Source organism: Mus musculus, chromosome 11, assembly GCF_000001635.26.
Source record: "Mus musculus strain C57BL/6J chromosome 11, GRCm38.p6 C57BL/6J".
Taxonomy (NCBI): Eukaryota; Metazoa; Chordata; class Mammalia; order Rodentia; family Muridae; genus Mus; species Mus musculus.
In genome coordinates, this window is record NC_000077.6 from 108,851,781 (window position 1) to 108,876,363 (window position 24,583).

General features: G+C 43.6%; 1 protein-coding gene and 2 long non-coding RNA genes across 15 annotated transcripts in view; 1 reads left to right on the forward strand and 2 right to left on the reverse strand.

Moving 5' to 3' along the window:
* Gm36818 overlaps positions 1-4,021 on the reverse strand; it is a 29,468-nt gene extending 25,447 nt beyond the window's left edge. Inside the window, exons 1-4 of the long non-coding RNA XR_003949786.1 lie at positions 3,643-4,021; positions 3,297-3,485; positions 2,689-2,790; positions 668-737 (exon numbers count right to left, since the gene is read on the reverse strand). This is a non-coding gene — a long non-coding RNA (predicted gene, 36818). The remainder of the gene's footprint in view (positions 1-667; positions 738-2,688; positions 2,791-3,296; positions 3,486-3,642) is intronic.
* The window catches only part of Cep112 (centrosomal protein 112), a 435,401-nt gene extending 426,566 nt beyond the window's left edge, over positions 1-8,835 (forward strand). For all 12 annotated transcript variants that reach the window (XM_030246412.1, NM_029606.3, NM_001373899.1 and 9 more), the window contains 3 exons: positions 4,003-4,104; positions 7,563-7,627; positions 8,412-8,835. In XM_030246412.1, the coding sequence (XP_030102272.1) occupies positions 4,003-4,104; positions 7,563-7,627; positions 8,412-8,415 (171 nt within the window). In that variant the 3' untranslated portion in view covers positions 8,416-8,835. The remainder of the gene's footprint in view (positions 1-4,002; positions 4,105-7,562; positions 7,628-8,411) is intronic.
* Positions 8,836-12,294: 3,459 nt separating this feature from the next.
* The window catches only part of Gm46298, a 46,885-nt gene continuing 34,596 nt past the window's right edge, over positions 12,295-24,583 (reverse strand). For both annotated transcript variants that reach the window (XR_003949789.1, XR_001780350.2), the window contains exon 3: positions 12,295-12,482. This is a non-coding gene — a long non-coding RNA (predicted gene, 46298). The remainder of the gene's footprint in view (positions 12,483-24,583) is intronic.

Sequence of the window (24,583 nt, forward strand, 5' to 3'; positions counted from 1 at the left end):
TTAAATCTTAAGTATGTTAAATTTTTAAAGCAATAGGACAGTAAGGGGATTGACTGAGAAAATGCTTTCTCAGTGGTTAGAGCACCAGTCGCTTTTCCAGAAGATCTGAGTTTAGTTCCTACTACTCACATGGCAACTCATAGCCATCTTTCAGTTCCAGGGGATCTAATGCACTTGTTTGGCCTCCACAAGCCCCAGGCACACACATAATGCACATATATACATTATACACACAGGCAAAACAGACATACACATAAAATAAAAAATCTTTCTTATGTGGATACTGAAAGGGTATCAGTTGTGTATGCCTCTCCCCTCCTATGCTAGGAAAGACAGAGATGTGTAATGGAAGAGACTATTCTAATAGGCTGTGACTTCCTTTTCCTTTGTTGGTACAAGGAATATTTTAATATTTAAAATGACTTCTTAAACTATAGAACAAAGTATATAAAAAAATATGTGCCTGCACTGGGCCTAGTGCTACATGCCTTTAATTCCAGCACTCAGGAGGCAGAGGCAGGCCAGTCTCTGTTAGTTAAAGGCCAGCATGATCTACAAAGTGAGTTCCAATTCAGCCAGAGTTACACAGGGAGATCCTTGTCTCAAGCAAAATAAAATAAAAATTAAAACTAAAATTCATAGTCCCTGAGTTCAAATGATTGCTTACCCTTCATACTTAGTCTATCTCATTTGGTCAGCAGAATAGCCAGCTCCTCATTGAGCACGTAGAATCGTATCTGACATAGAACATACACATTCAACATTAGTGACCTTAGACATAGAATAAAAACATATTGGCTAAAGTTATTCATTATTTTATTAAAGCAACAAGATTCTGCTTGATACAATGATTTTTTGATTCAGGATTGGGACTTCCAAACACAAAGTAGTAATATTTTTCCCAACGGGAAGCTTCATTCTTAAGTGAGGTCATTTTACATTTTCCAGGAGCTCTTTTTAATTCACTCTGAGTCACTGAAATTGTAAGACAAAGTATGAAGAGGTTGAATATGCAGAGATGCATAGAAAATTACTAAAAGTTGAAAAATGCCTTTGGGATATAAACAAATAAATAAATATAGATTTAAAAAGAAGAAAATCTCACATGTTGAATTTTAAAAAAGAAAGATGGAGTGTGTGGAGAGATAGTGAAATGGTCCAGGGTTCAGAAAGAAAGTAGAAGTGATGCATTTTTATACCCAGCCAATTGCCCTTCAAATATCCTAGTAAGGAGACAGACCTTAACAGAGATGCACAAAATAAAGCATTTGAGTCCAGTTTAAAAGCAGAAGCACAAAATTTCAGGTGTTGATGAAAACTATTAGTCAGCATATAGCCTAAGACATCTCAGCAAATGCTGTCCTAAAGACATGGTTTATAAAGTATGTATTTCATTTTTCCCCTGTACATATATGTTCATATACATGTGTGTGCATACACACACACACACACACACACACACACACACACACACAAATAGAAATAACATAATTCATTTATTATAATTATAATTCTTTCCCTTACAACCCTTTTTACCTGAGAGATTTTACATAATACTAGTTATATAGATATATAAAATAGATTCGCAAATTAAAATTTTACCAATATTAAATCAAAAATAAATTTACTTTAAAACAAGTCTTTGTTATACATGTAATTTTACCACTTACTAAAGACAAAAGCAGTTTTATATACTAATGAAATAGGTGTGATTATTTACTTTTATATAGTTAAATCTTTGCTAAATATTTAATACAGAATGATGTAGAAAATTCTCAGTGTTTCTCAAAGTCTATCCATTTTTGACTTTATAATAGTCAATAATGAGAATCCTCCTTTGAATAAATACACAGTAAAAAATAATTGGTGTATATTTATTACCATATCAGAAATTGCTGGAAATTGTATTTTAATCCTAAGACAAAAATTGTTAATGAATTTTTATGAAAGTCAACAACTCAGCAGTTTTTAAGATCAAACAAAACAATTTAAAGTATGACAGTCCAGGCAGACAACACGGCTTAGCAGGTAAAGGCTAACAGCAGTTACCATGGCAGTCTCTGGAATCCAAATAAAGATGAAAGGAGAGAATCAACTGTGCAAAGCTGTCCTCTGACTCTACATATGAAACAGACCATGCACCCACCACATTTACACATGAAGAAAGAATCTGTGGGGTTAGAGAGATGTTTTAGTGGTTAAAATTACTGATACTCTTCCAGATGTCCTGAGTTCAGTTTTCAGATTCCATGTTGTGCAGTTCAAATCCACCTGCAACTCCAACTCCAGGTATCCAGTGTCTTCCTCTGGCCTCCATGGGTACCCACATACAAGCGGTATATACTCACACAGACACACACTTGCACATAAATGAGAATTAACTTTTAAAGTATATTTTTAAAAATAATATTTTTAAAGATACTAACCTAATACATGCTGAGGAATGACAATAGTAAAATTCTAAAAGTCTTTGTTTTCTGTAATTAAACCATTATGTTTCTATAAGAGCAGAAAACTGTATGTGCAATGAAAACACTGCATCAGACAACCTTGACTCTGAGCCAGTATGTCTCAGACACTGTTCGTTAGAGATGCTGCAGTGACGTGCAGTGTATCTGTTCTGTGTTTAGAACCAGGGCTGCAGGAAGTCAAAAGATGGAACACAGGCAAGTGCTGCCCAAAACTTACCTTAGAGTGCTTGATTTTAATTTTACTGTTGCCACATTTTGGTTGGTTGGTTGGTCGGTCGGTTGGTTGGCTGGTTGGTTGGTTGGTTTTCCACACTCTCATCTGGGAGCACAAGCCACAGATTAAAAAGCTTTGCTCTAGCACAGTTGCCATGGGATTTAAGTGGGCAACAAAAGTAATCACTCTAACACATTTCTTCCTTAATTTGGTTTAGTGGAAGAAGAATTAGGATTTACAGGACAGTGATTTTAAATTAATCCCAGCACATCTGTAGGCCTGCCCTGCCCACCTGAATTCAGTTGTATGCATTCCCTAGTGCGTTTCTTCATTTCCAGTTGTTTGATGAATTTGGATGTAGTAAACTGCAGTTCAGCTGAGATTATGCTAACTCACTCATAATGAGTATAGTCAATCTTTAAAGTAATTGTTACGTCTTATTGCTACAAGGAAAGAGCTGTAGGAAGCCATTGCTATTTGTACATGCACATTCATAGAATACCCATGCAAATCTTCCAAAGGTGTCACTTCCACAACCCTCACTTATCCTTTAGATCTTAAAGATAGAGCCACCAATGCCCAGTGTGATAGGCACACCACCACCACCCTACCATGTTGGAGGCTTGGGGACACAGCTGTGCAGATTCTCCAGTGTTGGCATCCTCTGCACCATATGAATCCTCCGGTAATCTGTGATAATGTCAATCAAACCAAAGCCATGCTATGAGTTGTCCCCAACCACAGTGTAGTCCTGTCATCCTGGTGCAGAAAAGGCCTCAGGGTTGGCACAGTGGCATGCCCTGTAAGCAGAGATAAAAGAATAGCATTTTATTTAACAAGATACTGAAAATTGTATTAACAGGGATTTGCTTTTTTTTTCTTTAATATTTATTTGTTTTTATTTTATGTGTGTTTCGCCTCCATGCTAGGTGTGTGCACCATGTATATGCCTGGTACCTGTGGAGGCCAGAAGAGGGTGTCAGATGCACAGTAAAGGAAGCTGTAGGCAGTAGTAAGTCAGCCCTGGGAACTGAATCTTGGTTAGATGCAAGAGCGCAAGCGAGCCATCTCAGTGAAGAGGGAGTCTAATGAAAAGAAAAAGTCTTATTGCAGGACCACGTGTAACAACAGAAGCACATGCTCAAACCAGGCAGCCGATCAATGTCTAATGGTCTTTATTTCTATGCCATGCTAGTACATGCTTTCTGACAATAAAGAGAGAAAACTGTTTGGGAGTGAATAAATATTTTTCAATAATTTCTTAAATTCAAAACAGACATTTCTGGGGTATAAAAGATCTTTTTTTTTCCTTTTTAGATAATGTACATACGACAAGAATATGAAACAAAATTCAAGGGGTTAATGCCAGCGTCTCTAAGACAAGAACTTGAGGACACCATATCCTCCCTAAAGTCACAGGTAACTCCTAGAGCAGAAGAATATTCAAAGATGTAGGTGGGGCACTTCTGGAAAGGCACGTGCAAGTAGCCTGGTCCTGCCTTGCTACCAGAGTCATGGGATGCCCACATTCACCATCACCAGCATGAGCTGGGCTAGTCTCCTAAAACTGGGTCAGATTCATTCACAGCCCTGTGCAATTTCACCGTTTCTTCTTGGTTCAGAATTCAAAATGTCATTCCATGATACACTGCTGCTTCCTTGCTATGCTAAAGTATAGTGGGACAAAAGTAGCATTAATTTAGAAGCATTTCTCTAATGTCTTAAGTGGTTTTCAAAGGTATACATTTTAAGGCCAAGGCAAAATATCATTAAGATATTCAAATAATTAAATTTAATGTTTCTTACCAAAGTATGTGGTTCTTAAAATGTAAGGTGAGAAATTAATACTTGGAAACTAAGGCAGGAGGATTACAAATTCAGAGCCAGCCTGGACTACATAGGAAAATCCTTTCTCAAAACAAACCAATGAAGTACCCAACCTGTTTCTGTACTAAGTGTTGTTTTAAGAGTTTTTGCTTCTGTTTTTGGTGGTGGGGGTTTTACTCTGTAGCACTGGCTGGTCTGGAACTCATTCTGTAGGCCAGGCTGGCCTGGAACTCCTTTTGCCTCCTCAGCTCTGGGATTAAAGGTGTGCTCCACCATGTAGTGAGTATTTTATGTATTTTTGTGCTTTGGTGGGTGTTTGTTTGTTGTTTTGGGGGTGGCTTTTGTTTGTTTATTTGTTTATAAAATGTCTCTACATAGCTCTAACTATTCTGGAACTCACTTTGTTGACCAGACTGACCTCAGACTCACAAAGATCTGCCTGCCACTGCCTTCCTAGTGCTGGGATTAAAGATGTGTGCCACCACATCTGAATACCTGAGAGTTTATAGTTCCTACATAAAGAATCTTCATAGTCCCGTTTCCAACACACAGGGAAACTTCAGATATTTAAATTCATGTCAATGGTTCCACAAGGGAAGGATTTCTGCACTCTGAATGCTAAGAACCATACCTGATACATAGCAGCTGCTCATTAAATAATAAAATAGCCAATATAGTTTGGTAATACTCACATTGAGTGTTTACAATATGTAAAATGACTGTATGGAGCCAAGCATGGCCGGGCACAACTTTAATCCCAGCAGTAAGAAGACAGAAGAAGGTGGATCTCTGTGAGTTCAAGGCTAGATTGGTCTACATAGCAAGTTTCTGGCCAGCCACAGGTATATAGTAGGGGGACAGGGGAGAGAGAAAAAGACTATGACATTTGTTTGGGCAGACTGACCTAAAATTCATGAGGAAACACGGGCTGGTTCCAGGTCCTGTCAGCCCTGCCTCAGCCTCCCCAGGCTTGAGCCATCATGCCAACCTGAAGCAAACTTAGCTGATTCTTCTCCACCTCCCTCAGTAAAAGGCTGCATGAAAGCCCTTCCCACCAGTCCTTCTGAGGCTGCTCCTAGGCTCTGCTGTGCTCACCTCTGCATATGAAAACAAAGGATGGGGCAGAGCAGAGCAGAGGCAAGGGCAGCGCTGAGGTGTGGTCTGCCCAGCAGCTTCACTGGAGAGTGTCCATGGGGTCAGCCTCAAGGACCTGACACCCTCAGAGGAGAGTCTTATTTTGGCGGTGTGGGGGAGGGGAGAAATCCAATGCCCACCTGCACGGCCTCTGTTATCGTTCGTATCGTTTCACTGTAATAAAAGCTGCTTCAAGCTCCTGGAACTGTATGTTGATGAGAGAGAGAGAGACAGAGAGACAGAGAGACAGACAGAGACAGAGGGGAGAGAGAGAGAGAGAGAGACAGAGACAGAGACAGAGACAGAGAGGAGAGACAGAGACAGAGACAGAGAGGAGAGAGAGAGAGAGAGAGAGAGAGAGAGAGAGAGAGAGAGAGAGAGAGAGAGAGCTGCCAGCTGCACGGGGCCCTCAGAGTTGGCAGCTGCACAGAGGAGTCTGGCCTTAGAGGGAGCAGATTTAGTTTGAAAGCACAGGTGCCTGTGTTTTTGAAAATTGTTGAAATTCCAATCGATTGCAATGCAGGGTGGGGGAAGGAGGTTAAAGCAGTATGATCCTTGCATCTGTCAAAATTATCAATTGTCCTGTGGGTCATTTGAGCCCTTGGATACCAGGAAGAGCAGGTCGCCACTCTAAGCCAGCCCAGGACCGCTGAGATACACATCCACTTGGGCAGGCTGTGCTTTCCTCCCTTTCAAGCACATTTTGGGTCCTACCGGCTGTACTCTTGCATAACTATGCCCCAGAACCAGCCGTTGCCATGGTTTCAGCTCAGACCAAAGAACCAAGAGTAAACAATTCTGAGCAGATCAAATGCCGCTGATTCTTGATTACATTGAACCATAGCTAAGCTGTCCCCAAACTGTTTTTATGTGGTTGGATAAGGTGTTTTGAATTGATGCCTGATCTATAGGTGTCATTGATCCCATAGACATTTATACCACAGAGCAGTCACATGTACTATAACGACCTCACTGAGGAAACCATTCCTGGCAACAGCTCTGTCCCCCAGCCCTCTACTCCATGGTGGCCCCTACTGTGAAGTCTGTACTGGGCATGTGCTATGAGGCACAGCTCACCACTCCTAACCCTGGGAAGCAACTGTCATGAACCCTGTTTCACAGATGACACAGCAAGAGCCGAGTAACCTTCCAAGGGCCTTAGAGACCAAGCCAGGGATGGAAGTCAAGTTGGCTTAAGTCCAGGAGAAGCTCAAGGGCTTTCCACTCCCAAACCCTGTGTCTAACCTCAGGGAATCCCCAGGATGGATTTGAGGTTTCCAGAAAGCAGTAATTTTCTTTTCACTCACTCACTCATTCGCTCATTAAACAGCCAGTGCATACCAGCTACATGCCCAGCCCTGTAAAAGAAACTGGGGACTGGGAGATAGACAGAGTCGTCCCGCTCCTGAAAAGCTCGTAGGGTTTGGGAACGGCCATGAAACATAACCACAACGCTGAGTGAGGAAAGTCTAGGGTATCGGGTGCAGAGGACGGAGAGCTGGCTTGGGACACAGCAGGGTCACTGGGAGCCACTGGGAAACAGTGAGACAGCTGACTTTTGAGCCAGCAATGGAGGACAAAGAGACTTTAGTCGAGTTTTCCAAAGTGAGAAATGGCCCAAGCCAAAGGGTGACAGTATGAGTGACATGGTACAAGGTGGCAGTGGCAGAAGGTCATGAGGAGAGAGGGAGCCAGATACAGAATGGCACCCAATCAAGATGGCCTCTAGGACACAGCTTGAAATTGGCTCTGTGGCCTTGGGTGGATTTTCGGTAGGGACAGGATGTGACCAGATGTAGAAAAATCCATCATTAATATTCACTTCCTCCAAGTGTTATCCCAGGGATTGTCTGAGTTTAAGTAAAATCCTAACATACTGTATGTGCAGTGTGCACTCATATAAGATGTCTTTCTAGGTCAACTTTCTACAAAAGAGGGCATCTATCCTTCAAGAAGAACTGACCACCTACCAAAGCAGAAGGTATGAGCAGTGCATGACACGCCTTCCGGTTAATGTGTGCTGTGTACCCCTGGAGTCCTTTACCTTGACCTGCAAGTCTTCACTGAAATGTCTAGACACAAGATAAGTCTTGAAAGGAAGACATTTTTAATGAACAGCTTGTCTTGGAGAAGTCACCCACCTCTTTAATCACCGGGCTTAGATTCATCAGAACAAGATTCGGGAATTTCTGGGTGTGGCGAGTAGGTAGGGACCTCACCTGGGCAGTCGGGCAAGGTGTAGTCTTGAAGCCCAACTGAGGACTAAAGGAGACATCATCTTCCTTTAAGACTGTGGCATGATGCAATTCTCTGTGATGGCTCACATCTTCAAAGTCCCTTATCCCCAGGGCTTTGGCACTGTTCTCATGACCAGAATAAGTCAATGGCTTTGTGATGTTAACTATTCACAGAGATGGAATGGCCCAGAGTGCAGAGCTGTGAGATGCAGGAGACCTCCCTAAAGGTTCCCAGTGATATCACCAACCAAGGTGATGTTTACTATGGTCCAGTTCCGTCAGGCAACTTTGCTTTTAAGTGCAGTCACAGACTGGGCTGCCCACTTGGCATCAAAATAAAAGGAATGAGCTTGTGAATCATTTACTTTTCAAAAGATTCTGTGTGCCTGACGATGATAAGATCAGTTGCTTATAGGCATACGTGATGAAATTTTGATAGCAAATACCCTTTTGAACCTCCAACTCCTTCAGAATTGTAACACATTTTACAATTGACTAAAAACCCTAACATGGATTTTTGATTTCCAGGTAACTACATGTGTGGTAGAGTGTGATACATGACTCTCATCTGGGCTGCACCGAGGGCTTCATCCAGCAGGTTTGAAGATCTGGATATTGTAATCTGTGAGATCAATGGGTTTTTTAAATGCTTGAGTATAATTAATATCATAAAAACATGCATCATCCATGCACTGGTTGGCTTTCTTTGTGTCTCCCTAAGTTCTGTTTTTCCATCTCCTTGCTGACTCCATGATTGTACTGGAGCACACGTTGAAAATTGTGTATGTTGGGAGGAGATGTCTGCTTGTGGTGTGCCTTGGTGATGCTTTGCAAGGGTCTTACAAGTTGTGGATGATAAGAATCACGATTGTAGTATCATATCAAAATGCTTAACCTGTTCATGTTGTTCCCATGTTCATTGTTCAGATATTAAAATGTCATTTTTATACTATTCTGTTTTCTTTTTACATTTTATCTCACCTCATCTGCTAAGTATGGCGTATACATGGTATTTTCCCCCCAACAAATACTGATTATATCAATTTCTGCTTTGGAGGAAAATACCTCATACCATGTCAAAGATCAATTCATAATTTTGTCATGAACTGGCTGTCCAGCATCAGATGACTGGGTCGTGCTTGTCATGTGGGTCTCCAGTCTGCAGGCGTGTGGGGTGGGATGACCTGCAGGCAGCTCTGGTTTCCTGTTACTGTCTTGATGTCTCCTTTATGGTGCTTTGATTGTCACATCTGCCTATGATCCTTGCGCCTAACAGCAATTGGCTATATGTTGAGGACTCAGCCTATGGGCCAGCAACCACGCCTGTCCCTTGCTCTTGTTTGTCTGCAATGTGCTTGCTCTTAAGAATGGTGTTTAAGCCTGGGTTGCTTTCCCACATCAAGTCCTGCCCTGATTTGCCAAGGAAATTCTCAGTTGCGGTTGCAAAGATGCTGTGGTTTTGTTTGAGTGAACCTGGGGGATTCCATGGGCCTTTTGAGACACTCTAAAAATGTGGGGAGTGGGAAGAGTGGGGCTGCAATCATCTGCTTTACTGTACAAGGACAAGGGAGAGAACTTATGTTTATTCAGCGTCCTTTTCTCTCTCCCATGCCCAAATTTGCCCATTGCTTGCTGTCCAGGAATTAGTTTTCCTTTCTTGTTACTTTGTCTGAAACATGGGGAAGATAAGAAAACTCAGGTTGTACAGCCACTTCCAAAGCCATCAGTAGAAGGCTGGCATCTGGCACTCAGTAGTCTTCATGGAAGCACCAGTTTCCTGGTGCTTCTCAAATGTCCTCCCCCCTAATACCTCCTCCAAGAGTATATGTCCTGTGAATGACCACATAGGCATCAAGAATAGTCACAGTAAGCAAAATCATTGCAGCTGCTGTTAAAGCCTCCTAACCAATGAGGACAGCTGATACTCAAGTAGTGACCTAACACTTGGGACAAAGAAGGCTGTATGCTTCTTCTGTGCTTCTGTGGGGACCAAGAAAAGCCAGTTGAGGTCAGACGACTCAAGGTTATTAGTGGCACGAAATGAAAATACTCTCTGAGTTGTTTTGTTTGCTGGAATTGGAACTCCCACCCAAGAATATTTGTTTTCCATGAGTAAATATCAGTAGGAGTTATGGAAACTTGCCTGTGGGTCTTTCTTTTCCTTATTTCAAGGGTTATGAAGTTGCATACGCTGGTGAACCTCTGACATTACCCAGATCCCATTTCCCATACAGTGCGCCGAGCGTGTCTGGGGCATCACTTTTGATTGGATGTGATGGGCATGGGGAGCTGACACTCGTGGTTTTGTGAACGTTCTCTGATAAAGGACGAGAAAGCAAAATGACTTTTGGCATGTTTGAAGTTCCTCACGGAGCTCATCACTGAGCATATAGGTGACTACTGAGACAGCAAGCTGCTGCTCAGGAGAGAAATGATAAACACTGCAGCTCATTGTAAAATCATCTAGGAGTGCGTCCTTTCAATTGTTCATCGTGAGTGCCTAGTTTAGTTTCATCGCCTGTTATCATTATTGGCCCCCATGCTTGGGCCCCCACCTGTGCCTTTCCTAGTCCATCAGGTCATTGTCAGCAGGTGGTGGCTGATGAGGCAATTGGAACTCCCAGAGAAGGAAAACTCTGACTCCGAGGCGCCCATGGCTGGGTGTGAGTGCGAGCTATTCTGCAGGAGTCGGGGAAGCTACAGGGCAGCTGGCAGTTCAGCCACCCTGCATGGATCATAGATCCTGTCAGTGGGCTTCTAGTTCCCCAGCAGTGAGACCGTCTGGGAATCTGACCCTGATTCTGCAACCTCCCCGTTCACCAAAGAACTCCACAGAGGGCAGCCATCAAGGGAGACAGTGGAGAAAGAGGAAGTCTAAGACGGAGGGAACAGAGGACAGGCTTGCTTCATAGACTGCACAAAAGCATTGGTGGCAAGGTGGCCGGAAGGGGAGGGCTCATAAGCTGAGCTCAGTCTGTAAATGCCGCATATTAACAGTGAGTCTTCAGAAACTGGCGAGCAACCTCATTAAAGGAGTCTGTGGAGAAAAGTGCAGAAAGAAGGAACTGGGAATTTGAATTAACAATTAACAGCATCCTCATTGAAGTGCATCACCAGCCAGGAGAGGCAGTGGCGCCTGTGCTCTCTGTCTAAGGGTGAACGGAAAGGTAAAACATCAAAAATGCTGCGAGAAAAGTTTCAGAACACAAGGTCATTTGAATTCAGTTTCCTCAAAAGAACTCTGTCTTCTGAGCTTTCATATTTTGTTCAGAAAGGTCGCCTCTTTTAAGCCTTGTCATTAAAGACAGTTTGCTCTTTAAAGTGAATTATCAAAGGGTATAGAAATTGCAAGTTACTGAAACTAAAATGCATGATCAATTTTAAGTCTGCTAACTAAAGCCTACTTAAATTTGGATGTGCTTTTGTGCTGGCAGCCGCTTTGATAAAACCAGGAGAAGATACGTGGTTGGCCAATTCAAAGTCGGGAAGGAGATAATTAGACAAAACTTTCTCAACTCTCAGAGTGGTCCTAGCTTTAGAGGCTTCGTCGGGAAGCTGTGGCAGAGGCCCTAAGTGATGTTTGAGGGGTGACGTGGAGCAGTGGCGCGCTCCAGATTTTGACAGGGTGAACATTAACCTTCTTCACTGTATTGTTTCAAATACAGAATCAGACTTCAGGTCATTTCATTTGCCTCGTACAGAGGAAAGGAATTGAAATCAGCGTCATGAAGCCATAGAATTCTTAATCCTGGGTCCCTCCCCAGGACCACGGCAGCTGAGACCTTCAGCCCCAGACATCTCAGTTCTAAGTTAAGGTTTCTACTGAGCAGACATTTTTACACTGGAGACCGAAACGCTGCTGTAGGTGCTGTCATTGAGAACAGGCTGCTGAGTCTAGACTTGAGGCTGACACATAGCCCAATTGCCTCTTTGGGAGTCTGTAGTTCAAGACAGGGTCCAGTGGAGGGAGGCAAGGTGCACAAACAGAACAGAGCAAGGCTACCTGGTGAGACACTGGCTTCATCTGACTAGCTGACATGGATAAAACCACTTTGCCCACACTCTGACCCTTTAGCTCGGAAAGGAATTTAGCACACAGGTGGTGTCTGCAATCTTTTTCTTTGGTGATTCTCTTTACCTGTGTGGGCCCCACTTCTCTATCTAAAGCAAACCATCACATGTGACTACAACTTCCAGCGAGCGATATCACTTCAACCCTTTCGTTTGGTGTTTCTCAGAGTAGCAGAGCATGACGGTGCGTCCCTTTAGTTACAGCACTTGGGAGACATGGGCAGACAGAGCTCTGTGAGATCTAAGCCAGTCTGGTCTACAGAGTGAGTTCCAGAGCAGCCAGAGCTACACAGAGAAACCTGTCTCAAACAAAAAAAAAAAAAAAAAAAAAAAAAAAAAAAAAAAAACACAAAATAGTGTTTCCCAAACCACTGTCCATCAAGGTCTGTTTGGTGTGACTTATCTCAAAATGTTCTGCTGTCCCATTCTGACAGTTGTGACGTGCTTCTGACAGTTGTGACATGCTGTAGTCTCCACTTGCGGTTGCTTGTGCTTTCTCTGATCATCCATCTAGTTGCTGATTGGTTTCTGTATGGACAACAAGAGTAACCCCAACATTAGTGTGTAATCGCCCTGCAGGCCGGCTGCTCTCACGTGGATTCCCAATAGTGCCATCAGATGGGGCTTGGAGGGCAGTCATGAATGCGAGCCCACAGTGCTTCCTCAGATGCAGGAAGCTAATGCCCCCCATTACTAAGTGAGGCAGATGGTTAGAACCTTTCTAATGGAGCAAGAAACCAGACATGGACACCAGAAGCCACATAAGCTCTGGGCCCTGACACCAGCACCACTTCTACCATATTCCACTGACGACAGAGCTAGTGTAAAGGACAGAACTACAGCTAAGTCAGAGCCCCTGCACCACCGTGACCCTAACATAACCTTTGGTTAAAAACAACAACAAATAAACAACAACAACAAACGACTTAACTCCCTTTAACCTGAAATTCTCTAAAATGATTTAACCCACATAATTGTTCCTTTTTATTTAGATTTTGGCTTAAGCTTCTGCTGAGACCTTGTATTTTATTATAGATTTCTATGAGATATTGATATATCTTATTATAGAGTTCTATAAGATATTGATGAAAGAAATCCCAAACAAATTGATTAGTTGTTTTTTGTTTTTTTGTTTTAAGTGCCTTCCTGTCTAAACCCCTGTTGATCTGTGTTAGATGTCTACATCTACAGGTTAAATTGAGGATTTAGAAGTGCATTCTGGGAAGTCCCAAGTTAGGAATATTCAGTAAGGTCATGGTTTCTTCTGTGGATCTTTTCCAAGATGGAAGCAACCATAGTTCAGTCTCCACCCCCTGTCTGCTATGCAGTGTGTATTGTAATCATCTTAACAAGTATATTATTTTAAGGATCTGCCAGAGCCCACTCCCTCTACTTGGGAGGGCTTTCCCTTCTTCTGGGGAATCCTCAGGCACCGGGAAGGTGTGGGTTTGATGAGACTGAGTAGGAAATGTCCTGAACCACAGAACTTAAAAACTACTCAGCTAAATTAAACAAAATAATCCGGGTAAACAAATGAATCGGCCTCCTAATGGCCCCGTTAGCTTTCTCCCCATCGCCCCACTGGAATGGAGCTCTCCTGGCTTGTGCTGCTAGGCTCCTCTCCTGGATCTGACCTCTCGGCTGAGCCTCGGTGGGGAATGAGTGTAAATATGTAAACAGAGCCAAGTCCAAGGGGGTAAGCTGCCTCTGACGTCTAACTCCTCATCTTCCCACATGCTGCAGGCCACTGGATGGTTCCTCGTTGAAGAGCCAACCAAGTGAAGGTTTGAGAATATCAAAGGGTTGGTTTCACGACAGTTAATGAGTGAAGCTAGAGAATTTGGGGGTGAAAGGAAAAATAGGGGGGAAGTCACCACTTCCTTTGAAAGAACCCTATGAAGAGGTCTGAGACTCTTTTTGAATAAATGTGTTGAGATCCACCAAGATTTCTCTGGTCTTCCAGATTTGCTCCATGCCAGGTAACAGAGGTCGTCAGTTGCCTGCCATCAACCCTGATATTGCTTCTCAAGTTGCATGTAAACTGGTCCTTGCCTGGTTTCCCTCGAACACCTCACTGTTTCCCAATGTCACAGTGTCACAGCTGTGTGGGAAACCCTCTCCAGAACTGGTCGTTTGGCCCATCAGTTACCATTGTGTCTGTAACAAAAATATTTATCCAAGACGGCCACCGAGGCGACAGTGTGAAGCCTGGCAATGCTGCCCTGTCGTGTCTCCACCTGCCCCTTCTGAGTTAAGGATCTCTGGTAGCAGTTGGCTGCCTAGAGTGACAGTTCCCGCCGTGTCAGGGAACCTTTCTCTGACAGAGTTCCCACTTGCATTATCTTGCCATCTCCAGCATTTTTGTTTATGCATTTGAGCTTGTGAATCTGAAGCTGCTAACATGTAAATTGGGTCTACTATGGGTTTCCTTTAAAATTGCTTTCTGTGATCTCATTTGGATTCATATTCTCTCTCTCTCTCTCTCTCTCTCTCTCTCTCTCTCTCTCCCCCCCTTCCCTCTTATACACAAATTTTAAATCTGTACACCTTCAAAGGCAAATTTTCTTTATAATGCCCCAAATCTTTTTTTAAATAGGCCAATTAAGATAACAAACCTAAGTAGCCCTCCCACTGCTGGCCCCTGCTGTTAGATACCTCGCCTAAAACTATATCATGTTCACGCTCTGCCTTCTTATTGATAGAAAAAAAAGATTAATTGGCCTTATCTCCCTCTCCCAGTGTAATTGTAGCTTTGCTTGTGATAGCACCTCTAACTTCAGCTTGAGCTCCACTCTTCAAAACGTGAATAATTTGCTCAAATTTTTAAATGTTCTGCAGACCTTTGCTGAGGGTCTCATCCTGAGGCTCGGTTATAGGAACCATGCAAGGATGAACACCACCTTGTGAACCAGTTCTTTGTCCACACATAATTTATGATCCACTGGGGGAGATAAAGAAAATACCTAAAAGGAAAGAAAAACCCATCTGTCACATGACAGAAGACAAAGAGAATGGAAGAACTCACAGGTTTCTGTCCAGGTCAGAGCAGTCACACAAGTCCTTTAAGGACCCAGAAGTAGGTGGGCTCCTTAGCTTCTCTTGAGTCTAAGTTTCCTCATATTAAAATCTGGAGAAGAGAACTCAGTGGGTAGAATGTATGCCACCAAGCCTGACAACCCTAATTCAATCTCTGGATCTCACATGGTAGGAGAGACCTGATTCTCACAACTTGCCTTCTGTTCTTCAGATAAGCATTGTGGCATGAGCTTACTCGTGTACACACACACACACACACACACACACACTAAATAATAAGCAAAGTAAAAATAATTTACTGGAGGGATTGGTAGAAGATGCAGATGAAATGAGCTGGTCATAGCCTGTCTGTAATCCTTGAGACAAGAGGACTAAAAGTCAAGGCCAACACCATGGGCTTCCATGAAGACCTGACCTCCAGAAAGACTGTGGAGAAGGGCCTTGAGAGTTAGCTTCCTTGGTAGTGCTTAGAGCACCTGGACTCCACCCACAGAACTCATTGGAAATTCCAGATGCGGTGGCACATCCATGTGATCCCATGTCTGGTGAGGCAGAGGCAGACAGATCCCAGGACGCTGGTCTAGCTACTCTGTGAGTTCCAAGCCAATCAGAGACTTTGCCTCAAAACAAACTAACCAACCAAGTGTAACGACATTTGAGGCTTTCCTGGGGGCTCCACCTGCATTCACACATGTGCCTATACATACACACCCCAATACACATGAACTTACACACACACACACACACACACACACACACAGACACACACACACACACACACACACACACATATATAAGGATTAAATGAGATGACCCATTTTTAGAAGTCTAGCATGTAATAAACTTTAAGTAAATGAAGGCTATTTATACTTTGTGGTAATCTCCAATTTCATAATTATTTATATACGAGAAAGCTAGAGCAAAGAGAAATCTGGAAATTTGCCCAAGGCCGCTTACCTAATATGTGGTAAAAGCAGCAAGTAGAACTCCCGTGTCCTCAGTCACTCGTTTCTGCTTTTTCCACTATAATGCATTGCCCGTGTGGTTGAGGGAAAGTTCCAGTTTTATAAGCGACAGGGGCAATTTAGGAAAGGAACCTTAAATGAGAAGTGACTCTATGAGAAGCTGTTATAAGCCCAGTCTGGCAGCAACATGAGGTGGACAGGAGAAAGGAGACAAGAGGCCGGAGGCAGAGGACGACTTGGGGAAAGCCTGAAGTAGTCCCGTAACTGGCCCAGGTCTCCAGGGAGAGAAAGGTTTCTCTGTGAATGGAAAGTGGGTGACTGATTCCACGGCTCTGTGGCACATGAATGAATGAGACGCTTGTGGAAGACAAAGAAACGCATGTGAGCCAAGGTGTTCACCTAAAAGACGTGGGCTGGAGACTTGAGAAGGGGAAAAAATGACTTTGGAATAAGCTTTTTCAGGTGGCTGGAGGCCTGAGTGGAGCCCAGGAATGTGTCAAGTTCAACCATCTGAGTTATTGGGAAGCCGTGGTTTCCTTTAGAAAGGAGAAGGAGGTTCAGAGGGAGGGGGAGGGGGAGGGGGGGAGAGATGCCATGTAGCTCAGTATGTGAAATGCTTCCCTGGTTTGCACCAAGTACTGGGTTTAATCTCCAGCACTACCTGAACCCATTATGGACCCACAGCTGTAAGCACTGGGGAGATACAAAGAGGGAGAACAGTTCAAGGTCATCCTTGGCCACATTGTAAATTCAAGGCTAGCCTTGGCTACATGAAAATGGAGAGGGTGGAAAAGGGGAGGAAGCAGGAAGAAGAAACTGTGCTTTTGTGCAGTGACAGTAAAAGAGAATTGTAAAAGAAAAGCACTAGTGGTAAAGGTGGAAGTGGTGAACAGGCTTAGACAAGGCTAGCCCTTTGACAGTGAAGCCCTTGAACTTGCCTGAGTATGGATGACAGGTCATCTGCTCTAAGGATTCGCAGTGAAAGGTGTGCTGTCCACCACTGCTGTGCTGTCCGAGATTAAAGGGGAAGGGGACAGACCGCTAGGTGTTCCTACAGTGTCTTGGGCAGGCTCCTTCCTTGGACTGTAGATGGCAATGGTTCCGAACCGCCCCGGAGCTTCCTGCAGGCATCCTGAATTATTTATGAAAGTTTGAGGAAATGTTTTAAAAGCTCAGCTCTTTCTTCACCATATGGTCTGCAGCAAGCCATCATTGTTGTAGAGTAACTAAACAAAAGTAGCCACTTTGTAAACCAGCCCTCCGGATAAATGGTGATAAATAAAATTGACCCTCCTCGAAGGAAGTTCCTCTACATAGCCTAGTCAAATATTTTTGTTTCTGATCCTTACTGATAGGAAATTCTGGAATTTTCATTGGTTTGCAGATATTTTTATTCTTACCACCACCAACAACAACAAAATGTCAACTTTAACTTAATATTTAGGTGGAACTCGACCTTGGCCCAGTACACTTAATCAAGAAATTATACTCTTCCATGGCTAGCGCCCTTCTCTGAGAGCACAGGCAAATGACGGGGAGCACATATTTGTGGTAGAAAAGATGGCATTAAAAACACCAGTTTGGGGCCACAAGATGGCTTAGCCAGTAAAGGTGCTTACTGCAGCCTGACAACTCGAATGAGATTCCCCAAGCCAATGGATACACACACACACACACACACACACACACACACACACACACACACACATATATATATACATATAATATTTGTTTAATTAAAACCTGTGTAGAATTTTACTATTGAACACCAAGAGATTAAACAACAGTTTGCCTAGTATATAGGTCAGTGTTAGGGAAAATGACTAAAATGAACAAGGCCCTAAGTTAGCTCCGTGGCAAGAAGGAAGTGGGGATGGGAAGGAGAAAGAGAGCCTTACACTCTCTAAGCCTTGGAGATATAGGTAAGACTGTGACTTCCCAGTAGCATTTTGATTCCCTAAAGTTCTTGAATAGATTCTGTAAATTCTTATGGACTCTGGATTTCAATGTCTAGAAGCCTGGAATATCTTCGTTTCCTTAAAGTCACCATAGACTTAGAAGAAAATCAGGGAAGATGTGGCACACAGAATAGCAGCTCTGATTATGGGCTCTTTGTCGAGAGGACAGTGGCTTTTTTCTGCCTAGAAAAACTGATCATTTGAGCTGGGTGGGGGGAAAAAAAAAGCAAGTTCTAGGTGAAAAAAAAAACTTAAATACAGGCATGTATCACCTTTAATCCCAGGAGACAAGCATGCAGATCTGAGTTCAAGGTCAATCTACAGAGCAAGATCCAGGACAGCCAAGCTAAGGCAGTGAAGGAGTTGGAAAACAGAAAACTAGTAATAATGTAATAGAACAAGGAGGGCATGTTCCAGCCCCAGCAAACAGCAGAACTCTGCAGCTTCAGCCATGTGGCTCTGAGCACAAGGAGACTTTAAAGTCAAGAGGACAAGGAGACTACTGGGACAATTATGCTGGTTAGCTGGAGCTAAGGGGATTAAGAAGATACCAGCGGTGCAGGAGAGATGGCTCAATGGTTAAGAACACTGACTGCTCTCCCAGAGGTCCTGAGTCTAATTTCCTGCAACCACATAGTGGCTCACAACCACCTGTAATGGTATTTGATGCCTTCTTCTGGTATGTATGACGACAGCTACAGTGTACTCATATACATAAAATAAATAATTTTTAAACATTTTTTTCTTTTTGGTTTTTTCGAGACAGGGTTTCTCTGTATAGTCCTGACTGTCCTGGAACTCACTCTGTAGACCAGGCTGGCCTCGAACTCAGAAATCTGCCTGCCTCTGCCCCCAAGTGCTGGGATTAAAGGCGTGTGCCACCACCGCCCGGCTTTAAACAATTTTTTATAAAAGAAGAAGATACCAGCATCACTGAGATGAAATCTTCTAGGAAGTGTTTTCTGAGAGCACGAAGAAGCTGTGTTCCAGAGATAGCCAAGGTTGTACCTCATGCTGCTGCTAAACTTGGTAATATGTAAGAGTCACCCAGGTGGTACTGGTTTTGAAGGCATGAAGGGGTCATGAAGAGCAGCTGAGGCTTTGTACTGTGTGAGGCCATGGAAGGCCATTGATGAAGGCACAGCCTCAGTTGCAGTTGATGGCCCAGGACTGAAGGGGTCAAGAGAAGGAGTCTTGGCACCATGAAGAAAGCTATGAGAGGCTATTGATGAAGCCTAGTGAAAGACCCCAGTGTATTGGAGATGCCAGTACCATGGAGTGATCACCAAGAACAGCAGTAGAGTGGATCAACCTGAGCTTAGAGTGCTACACAGGGCAGAGCTGGAGAACTGACACCAGCCCTTTGGAGGAACCCAGAAGATCATGTGTGGATCCCAAACATGGGAAAAAGAAGCCGTAATGTTGAAGTTGCCTTGGAGACCCCAAGATGTTTGAGATGCCCGAGCCGTGAGATATCTGCTGAGGAAAGCTGCTAACAGGGAGTGGAACCAGCCCAGGAGAAAGAAGTTTGTTGCAATCAATAAAGATGAAAAAGGAGTGCCGATCTGACTTTGACATCAGCCATGGAGATGCAGAGTTTGGGGTTTGCCCAGCTGGTTTCCTGTCCTGCTTTGGGTTTTATGGTTAAGTGATTGAATGAATCTCAGAAGAGACTTTGAACTTTGGACTTTTAACATTGTTGAGACTGCTATAGACTAGGAGGCTTTGGAAGTTGGACTAAATGTACTTTTTTATTATGCTATGTTTAGGGGTGGCCCCCATAGACTCATATATTTGAATAAGCCTATGGGAGCCAGGACATGGAATGTGATGGTTTGTATATGCTTGGCCCAGGGAGTGGCACTATTAGAAGGCATGGCCTTGTTGGAGTAGGTGTATCACCGTGGGCTTGGGCTAGCTGCCTGGAAGCTAGTATTCTGCTAGTAGCATTCAGATGAAGATGTAGACTTCTCAGCTCCTCCTGCACCATACCTACCTGAACACTGCCACGTTCCCACCTTGATGATAATGGACTGAACCTCTGAACCTGTAAGCCAGCCCCAATTAAATGTTGTCCTTTATAAAACTTACCTTGGTCATGGTGTCTGTATATAACAGTAAAACCCTAACTAAGACAGAGGGAGACAGGGTAGTAGGTTGATAGCCAGATTCAATTGCTAACAGTTTGGTTAAAATAGCTCTTACAGTAGCCACTTAAACTGTGCCATAGGCTCAGTCACCATCCAGATGGGTAGGCAAGAAATGACGACTGTGGTATTGTCGAATTAACAATGCAGTGCAGAAGTTTCGATTCTCAGGCTGTCCCAAAAGGGTAATGTCACCTGTCCTTGCTGCTCCAAAGTTGGAGTTGCTTTGTTCCCCATTTTAGGATTGTTAACTTCAGTAAAGCCCCAACCACCACCAGACTGAGTATTTACTGTGGCCTGAATGCCCGTCTCTCTGTCCACTCAAGCTCAAAGTGGTAGTCCTAAATCACATGACTCCTGAAGGGGAAAAGGTACATCTGCTTTTTTGAATAATTCACTTTTTACTTATTAAACTGGTTTTCTACTTCACCATAGCTAAGAAAACTAAACATGATGTGGATGGATTCTCAAATCTACGAAAGGATCAAGAAAAGCCACAGTTTGGGAAATAAATCACTTAATCTGAAGAAATTCCTCATTTGATTATGAGCACAGTGCTGAAGAATGGTAAAAAGTTATTTGAAGCCAGTAGAGGGCCAGTGCTCGGCCATGAGAGAGCCCACGGGGTGGGCTGATGTGTGAGGGCGGGAAGCATTAGGACTTGGGTGTAATCTGCATATACCAGGCAGCAGTTGGAGCTGAAGAGCCAGTTCTGGGCTAAACACACGGGAACATGAAGGCGGCTCTGCAGCACCAAAGCTCTGTTTCATCTCCTCCAGAAATGAACCTGTTGTTTTGATGTCAAAGGACAAAGAACGGCTTAAGGACCTGTTGAGAAGTTCAAAGAGTTAAAGTCAATGAAAGGGAGGCCAAGGAAGCCTTCCTGTGTGACAGATGCCACTGGGTGGCCTCTGCAGTGCCTGCCTACCTTAAGCCCACAGAAACTGTTTTCTAGGGACGACTAATTTGGAGCACAGTTTCAAGGCCCTAGGAGCCATGAAAAAGATGGGTACAAAGGTGCTCTTTTCTGCCCCACATCACTGGGCTCATATTTTTAGAAAACTTGGTCAGCTCTGTTCATAAAGGAAAACCTTCAAAAAGGAACATAAATAACCTGGTTTTTAATTCAGTTGTTGCTTTTGCATACTTACTGTGCTTTTATATTTATTTTCCAGGCCATTTTTTTCCTCTTTTTTAACGTTACAAATTAAGTTCACACAAATGAAATATTCTGTTCTAGGAAGGTACTTACAAGGGGGTGAGGGTGTGGCTCCTTGGTAGAGAATTTCTTAGTATGTTTAACACCTTGGGTTCAACCCCCAGGCCCACAAAGCAAGGGGATTCGGGGGAGGTTTGGTAACCAGTTAGTTTATCTCAAGGGTCACTTGGCTTTCTAGTAAATTGGAGACCAAGAATTATATATACTTCTTCCAGCTTACAACCCACCATGTAGATCTTTTGTACCAATAATCCAAAGTGGAAATTTACTAGAAAGGTAGAAAGAGCAAAGTTGCTGGGTAGCCCAAGCAAATGGCTCTTCTGAGTCCAGGGATTTCCAAGAGCATCTCCAGAAGATTGATTTCTGAAAATTAGGTTATCAACTGGTCCCTGGGCTGTCCAGACTAGAGAATGATTGGTTTGAGGAGACTGATTTGATGAGAACATGAGCTGTCTACAGTCTCAGGGTATAATAGTTAACAATTCTACAAACAGCAGCATAGCTATGTCTCTCCTCCAAGACCCAAGACAGTTGATGCCCCATCCCCACACCCAACGTAGCACACACTGATTGGAAGTTGAGTGACTAGCCTAGGCTTCCAGCCCAGACAGAGGGGACAGTCACTTTCCTCATCCATTGTGGAAGCAGGGCCTCCCATATTGTGTGGCTTGCTTTACCACAGGTATGCGGGCCATGGCCAGTTCCCTGGCTCTTCCAGTTTCGTGACACCCTGACACCTTCGTGACACTGCTCATGTTCACACCCTGACTACCCTTCTTGACTCTATAAGAATATCATACCGTGCTTAGTTTCATCCAAGATTCAACCTGCAGCCAGGTGGAGTGTGCAACCTATGCCTATGGTTGCCAGCCACAGATTTGGGCATGATCATAATTATGTAATAGTCATGGTTTCTCGCTCCATGGTGGAGTGATTGGCTCTGCTTGGAGGCTATTCTTTCCTTTGGGATAACCTAAACTGGAAACCACTACACAGCAGACTTTAAGACTCAGTAATTCATACCATGTATCTCTAATACATATTCTCTGTAGACCAGCCCTGGTTCCATGCCTGAGGTGGTCATCATCTAATAGAGAAAAATAAAATAGTGTATAAATGCCTGCAATATATAGTTTTGTTTTGTTTTGTTTTGTTTATGAAAGTCTCCACTAAAAACTAGGAGAGATGTTCTTGGCTGAGAGGATCCAGGAGGGAGGTAACAGTTCTGCAGGTTTCAGGACACAGGACATTGTCCTGGAACAGTGTGTTCCATTGAAGACACCCTGGCCTGGATGTTCAGCAGTCCCTCCTTCCCAGCTCTGCCTGAGGGCAAACCCACTGGAATAATTTCAGGCTATCTCTGTTCTCTCAAGTACAGGGACCTCAGTGGGGTACGGTGGGAGGGGAGGAAGGCGGGGTCTGTCAGAGCAGCCAGTCTCAGTGACTGAGAGGGAAAGTAGAGAGGCTATCATTGATGTTGCATGCACCCTCCAGAAGGTGCTGCCTGAGCAGAGCGACTCCTCAGTACCTGCCAAAGAGAGACATATGACACTGTATCCCCTTCACTATTAGCTATGCAGCAGACAGGACAAGGAAGTCCTCTTAACTTAGATAGACCTGTATGTATCCCATCAGTCTATCAAAAGCTCTCTGGTAGAAATTATTTAATCTCACCCCAGGGGTTTCAACCCCTCCTTAGACCATTTAGTTCCTAGATAAAAGACACACACAACCTTAATATTTATAATAAGTCTTAAACAGTGTAAGAGCTGGGCAGATATCTACCCTCTATGTTATTAAAATCTATTTTTTATTGATAAGCCTGAGTTATGTTTTATTTGTGCTGCTCTTAACTCCAATTAACCAGCCCTCAAGGCCACGATTTTATGACTCACCTAAACCCATGGCAACTTTTCCTTCCTCTTCCTCCACCTTCTTCTTCCACTCTTGGTCCTCCTCCAACCCCCAAACCCAAAATTCCTAAACCCCACCCCACCTTCTGCCCAGCTATTGACTATCAACATCTATATTTACTAATCAAAAAGAACTTAGGGACAAGGTTACACAACATCACTTGGCTCTACATACAGATTATCTCGCCTCTGGGACAACCAGGTCTTAGGGGCCCAATATTAACATTAAAATACAAACAACATCAGGCCAACCCACTACACCTTCCTCCTCCTCCTTCTTCTCGTCCTCTTTTTCTTCTTCCTCCTCCTCTTCCTCCATTTTTGTAGATCAAGAACAATCAGAAAGTCCATCTGGAAGGGGCTATCAGGCCTCTCCAGCTATCTCCACTGCTCTGCTCTAAGAGTGTCAGTCTGTGCCCGTGCCCATGACATCTGTGAGCTCCAGCTGGGTACCTGTAAATTGGTGTGCTCCATAGCTTCAGGCTTGAGCCTCTGCCTGCTCTTTCTTACCCCTGCAGATCAGGTTGCTGAACAAATGCGTATACTAGATATAGATCTATAAGCACAGAACTAGGCACATAGCTTAGATGGGGAGTCCTTTTGCCATAGACAGGGTCAACATTCTCTCTTGGGGCTGTAGAGAGGAAAGCAGCAGAATTCTCCTATAAAGGGCCAGGCTTCAGGATTTTAGCTTCAGAACATAGACTGGGCTACAACCACTCAGATCTGTGGTCGTAATGTAAAAGCAGTCGTGGCACATGTATTTCTTCATTCCAATAAAACTTTATTGACAAAACCAGGTGTTTGACAGGCTTTGCCTCACAGGCAACAGCTAGAAGAGGGTCTCTTGCCCTCTCTACATGTCTTTAGTTAAAAACTTCTTATGTTCATGGAATCTGTCCCTTGCCACAAGCCTTCAAGGACACTTCTGGCCCCCATCCTTTGTGGAATGGAACTCTGGGTGTTTAGATGGGCCGTCCTAGTCCATAGGATAATTTCCCTCTCTCACCACATCCTGAGCCTGACTAAATGCTAATTGGGAAGCCAATATTTTAGGTGCTGGGGAAATGCCTTAGTGGATAAGAGAGCTTGCTACGTGAGCATGAGGACCCCAGTTTGACTGACATCGAATTAAAAAAGAAAGAAAGAAAAAAATTCAGGCACCGCCTGATAGGCCGGGACCTCACTCTGTCTCTTATCTCTCTCACCCACCTTCGGGGACTTCAGGAGCTCATCACTGTGCCTGGCTTCTTGTGTGGTCCTGGGGGTCCAAACTTAGGTCCTGACACTCTTAAAGGAAGCATTTCATTGACTGAGTCATCTCTCCAGCCACATCTTCCTCTCTACTATTATTTACTCTTTTTTTTTTTTTTTTTTTTTTTTTTTTTTTT